General features: G+C 44.8%; 1 protein-coding gene across 1 annotated transcript; it reads right to left on the bottom strand.

Moving 5' to 3' along the window:
• Positions 1-3,784: 3,784 nt before the first annotated feature.
• On the bottom strand, positions 3,785-4,357 carry ARL11 (ARF like GTPase 11). Its single transcript, XM_073323456.1, has one exon. The coding sequence runs from the start codon at positions 4,355-4,357 to the stop codon at positions 3,785-3,787; it is 573 nt and encodes a 190-aa protein (XP_073179557.1).
• Positions 4,358-5,466: the final 1,109 nt, after the last annotated feature.

The raw sequence follows: 5,466 nt of genomic DNA on the forward strand, positions 1-5,466 counted from the left end.
AGAAGGCCTTCAAATACTAATAACTACCCTGTATTTTCTCCAAGTGCCTTTTCAGGTAGTTCAGTAAAATTGTTTATCTGGTGCTTGATTTGAGTTTTCACTAGGAGTACAAGGGAGAAGCCGTGCGGTTTGTTGTCTGTAGGGAAACGGTAAGAAGACATGAACGCAGAGCACACAGTATAATAAAGAGGGAGTAAGAGAGCATAGAGCATAGTGTGTGAACATTCAGTAGCTGTTACTGTGTCTGTGTCAATGCCGGTTGTGTGCTTGGCACTATACAAGCCACAAAAGCAAAGCCAAGAAGAGCTTACAGTTGAGAAGCCAAGACACACTTTGAGACAGTTGTCTGCCTATGAGAGCTTCCCCTCCTTCCAGATCAGTTTTTTAATTTACCGCTATCGGGTGAGCTGCTGCGCTGGGCTTTTAAGAGGTGTAGTACCGGAGGGGAGCAGGCTCTGGGGGCTTTAAGGCACCTTTGCACTCTCCCAACAACAAGCTGCTCCAGGGGTCAGAGTGGCCCTTACACGATTTAAACAGCCCAGCCTAAGGCTTGTTTACACAGGGAAAATGGCCAGCAGAAATAAAGCTATACCGAGAGTCACTTTTGTTCCAGAATAGAGAATCTACATGGAGAGTTACACTGGCATAGATATAGACCTAGAATTATATTGCTATTGTTCTGCCAGTCAATTCCCTCATGTAGATAGGCCGACAGGGACAGGCTGCTGTAACCCTATGTCAGCAGCTCTGTATGATATGGCCCCATGCCTGAAACATCCTTTCAGCTAAACATCCTTTCAGAAAAGGACCTAGGGGTGACAGTGGACGAGAAGCTGGATATGAGTCAGCAGTGTGCCCTTGTTGCCAAGAAGGCCAATGGCATTTTGGGATGTATAAGTAGGGGCATAGCGAGCAGATTGAGGGACTGGATTGTTCCCCTCTATTCGACATTGGTGAGGCCTCATCTGGAGTACTGTGTCCAGTTTTGGGCCCCACACTTCAAGAAGGATGTGGATAAATTGGAGAGAGTCCAGCGAAGGGCAACAAAAATGATTAGGGGACTGGAACACATGAGTTATGAGGAGAGGCTGAGGGAGCTGGGATTGTTTAGCCTGCAAAAAAGAAGAATGAGGGGGGATTTGATAGCTGCTTTCAACTACCTGAAAGGGGGTTCCAAAGAGGATGGCTCTAGACTGTTCTCAATGGTAGCAGATGACAGAACGAGGAGTAATGGTCTCAAGTTGCAGTGGGGGAGGTTTAGATTGGATATTAGGAAAAACTTTTTCACTAAGAGGGTGGTGAAACACTGGAATGCGTTACCTAGGGAGGTGGTAGAATCTCCTTCCTTAGAGGTTTTTAAGGTCAGGCTTGACAAAGCCCTGGCTGGGATGATTTAACTGGGAATTGGTCCTGCTTCGAGCAGGGGGTTGGACTAGATGACCTTCTGGGGTCCCTTCCAACCCTGATATTCTATGATTCTATGATTCTACACACCTCTTCAGCCATGCCCCTTACAGCAGGGCTTGGAAAGGGGCCCTCAAAAGGACAACCTGAGGCTGTCAGTCTCAGTTCTTGCTCTAAGGGAATTCGATCCCAGCTGTTCCCTACAGCTGTAAAGCCCCTTCCACCCTTTTACCTGGTGTTAAGAGGCTGGAGTGCGGAGTGAGAATCTGACCCATTGTGTTCAGATGGCTGGGTAAGGAGATTGAGAAAGAGCCACAGTGACAAGTGGAAGCTAAAATGATTCAGTTCGTATCTGAGGTCTCAGTGATCTCTTCAGTTTATTGGAATCTTGCATTTACAAGCAACAATGGGAAAATCAGCCCGTTTACAGTAACTGCAGTTTCAAACTGTTCTTAAGACCAAATCCTTCACATGATCATGTGTTTGTTTGTAACATAAAGCTACAGCCTTGCCTAGAACACAGGTTCACTATGCATTTCAGAGCAAGTCTAGTATATGGCACTCTTACTCATGGCAACAATCATTTATTCCAAATCAAAACTGGGCCATTTATGTACTTTCACAGCATAGCACATACTATGCCTTACATTGTACAGTGTGGCTGAAAATTCTGGCATGTCTCACTAGGAAGGATTTCTGTTAGGGGGGATTTCCCATCAATGATCTTGTGGCTAGAGCATAGCCCTGGGAGTCAGGTGGCTTCAGTTCTATTCCTACCCTGCCACGGGCTTCTTGTCACATTATTTAACCTGACCCCAGTTTCACCTTCTGTAAAAGGAGGCAGATAATACTGCCTTACTTCCCAGTAATCTTCTGAGGCTTAAGTCATTCATGTCTGTAAAATGCGTTGAGGTGATGAGAAGAAAAGTGCATGCTTCTTTTTGGTTTTGCCTCATGTGTATGTTCCTCTTTGAAACTTGCTGATTCCAGCTGCCTAATATTCTTGGGTTGGGGTTCCCTCCCCGTTTTCTATTGATAGCATAATAATCTAGTACAAGCTAACAAACACACTAAGGTTTTTCATCTTAATCAATGTGGTTTTGGTTTGGTTTAAATTTCCAAGTTTAACAAAAGGTTCCATGTTGTTTGTATGTGCCCTCGCTACAGGAGTGGCTCCACAGGGCCACTCTTCAGTGTAAGAGTCAACGGAATCAAACAGAGACTTTCACTACATAGCTGGGGCCTGATCCTGAAATGTGCCCAGCAGTACCTGACAACTGCTGAGTACTTCAACTCCCACTGAAAACAGCAGACATTAAGGTCCTCTAGTCTAGACTATCACCCTGCCTTTTCTACAGTACATTTTTAGTGTTTTGTCTAGTCTAATTTTAAAACACCCAATAGACAGGTCTCCTAGCACTCCTCTTGTCAGAGTAGTCCACCGTCTAATAGATTTCAGCATCAGGACATTTTGAGATGGATTAGAGCTCTGGTGAGCACGCATCTGTTCCTAGCATTTAAAACTCATCACAGTGCTCATTCCTGCTTGATTTTCTCAGGTTTTAAATTAACCCAAGGACAAGCGATTATCATTTATAGTCTTGTTTCAATAAAAATGAAGCATGTCTAAATACATGTCAAAAATGATACACAACAGGATACGCACAAATCCACACATACATTCTAAAAACATAACACACAACCTAATCCTGATCACGCTTCAGTGGCCCAGCATGGTGCTCACAAAGGACACTGCTAAAACCAATTGCCAATGAGTTGTTTAAATTCTTGTGCTTAATTTCTTCAGTTCAGCCATTCTCCTTCCATTCTGCTCTGTTTCAGATCAATGAACATCTGCTATAAGTTGTAAGAGAAGTGGAACTGAGGTCATTCAAATATATCCCCTCGGGGACTGTTACTCTGCACTGAGTGCATCTGAGTTTAGAGGAATACAATAAAGACTGACCCCAGCAATATCTTCTTCATCAGGTCAAAACCCATATCCAGAACACATAGAGTAAGACATTTAACATGAACAAAATAATAAATGTCCCCCAAGTAATACCTGTAGTGAGAGCTGAGTTTACTGGTGCAGCAGATTAGGAAAAACTGGCAAGGCAAGGTCAAGAACATTGCTGTCCACAAATGCAGCTTTGCTAAGGGGGGTTTCTGATGTGATTTCATGCTGCAGTAGAACTATGGGATATTTTGGAATATTACACATGCCATATGGAGTTCCATTAATCATACCAGGAGCAGAGGGGGTATTTCTGAGATTAACAGAGTGCTGAGGGATTACTAGTGGAAGAAGTTACCTGATTTTCCAGTTTCATGCTCAAGTTGCCCCCTCCAGTCACGTCTGAGATTAAAGACATCCTCATCACTGGAGTGGCGCACAGACACATTCACTGGAATTCTTATCCCGGCTCTTAAGAAGTCCTGCCAGGGCCATTAAGGCTTCCCTCAGCCCCTCGCCAGTGTGAGCACTGCACCCTCTCAGCTCCCAGCTTCGGCCACTGAACCATTCGAGATTCAGCATCTCCCGCAGCTCTGAGAGAGACAGGGACCTTGGCAGCTCCTGCTTGTTGGCCAGAAGCAAGACTGGAACCCCTGTCATGTTTACGTTGTTCAGAACTTTCTCCAGTTCAGCCATTGCCTCTGGCAGCCGGGTTTTGTCGGCACTGTCCAGCACAAAGATGAGAGTGTCCGTGTCTTCCAGATAGTCCTTCCAGCTAGTGCGGAGTTTGGCTTGACCACCCACATCCCAGAGAGTCAAGGGTAGATGACACGGGGTTTTCAGAGACTCCACATTGAAGCCCACTGTCGGGAAAGTCTCCACAACCTCGTTGCTCTTCAATTTAGACAAGATGGTGGATTTGCCAGCAAAATCCAGTCCCAGCATCACCACCCGGGCGTCTCTTTTGTACCAAGCCTTGGAGCTCAAGGTCCCCATTGTGCTGCTGCTGAAATCTTGTTGAAAAATTGTAAATAAAAAATTATTCCTTTCCAAAGAGAAACATTCTTACTGCATCTAATAATGGCACTGTCTGGTAGAGTGACTAAACTTTTGAAAGGGGTGGGGTCCAGCTGGCCCCCAGCCCCTCTGTCTGAGAGAATACTTTGGATTCACGTGTAATATTTGCTGCAGAAAGAAACAATCAGCTTCCCTGCTTTCCTTTGTAGCTAAAACAAGGTGAGTGATATTATTTATGAGGGGTGCAGCAGAGCTTGAAATAACAAATGGCCTCTGTGTTCCTGCTTTGCTGTCTCTAAATTCCATGTTCAGCTGCAACCCAAAAGTGCCAAGGGTTAGGGGAAAACAGACCTTTTAAGGAGAGGTGACAGGATTGTGTAATCAGTTTCCTCCTCATGTTGCACAGAAACAAAACTGATGTTTTGTCCACCAGCCTCTCTAGGGGAAATCCACCCCCATCACAGGGCAGAGGGAACTGAATTGTTGCACTTGTGACAATCAGAGGCTGGTAGGTCATCACTTTCGAGAACAGCAGCCAACGCAGTGAAAAGGCTTCTGAGCCACTCTTAAGTTAAGGGAAGAAAAATAATCTTCCCCGTAGTAGCGGCTTTCACCAGCTGCTGTGCAGACAATAGAAATGGAGATTTAAAGAAATATTTAAATGATATTTTAAATGTCTCATTGAAATGCAGCCAGCAAAAACCAAGAGGTGGAAGGACTAAAGTGCTTTAGAGTGAATCCCAAATGAATGAAACATGCGTCAGTCTTCTATGGCAATAGCAAATACTACTTTATCACAAAAACAGTACATTGTGTAGCTAGACAGACACAACCTGAGAGTGATACATACCAGTAGAGCGGTAGGATGAATAGGAGGAGATTTTGTGGTACTTGAATATCTTGCAGAGTCACTCAGACAAGAGCTGCTCTTTTCAGCCTGGTGGTTGTGCAGTACGCCAGCAAAATAGATCCTTAAACTGTGGCGGGACCTGCACACTAACAGTCTGGTCAGATACACACAGGACAACGCAAGCCAGGCAGGGAGGTTGTAAATCTCTGGTTATTGTGTCAGCAGAGAGCTTGTGTCT

The sequence above is a fragment of the Lepidochelys kempii genome, chromosome 1, assembly GCF_965140265.1.
Source record: "Lepidochelys kempii isolate rLepKem1 chromosome 1, rLepKem1.hap2, whole genome shotgun sequence".
NCBI classification, from domain to species: Eukaryota; Metazoa; Chordata; order Testudines; family Cheloniidae; genus Lepidochelys; species Lepidochelys kempii.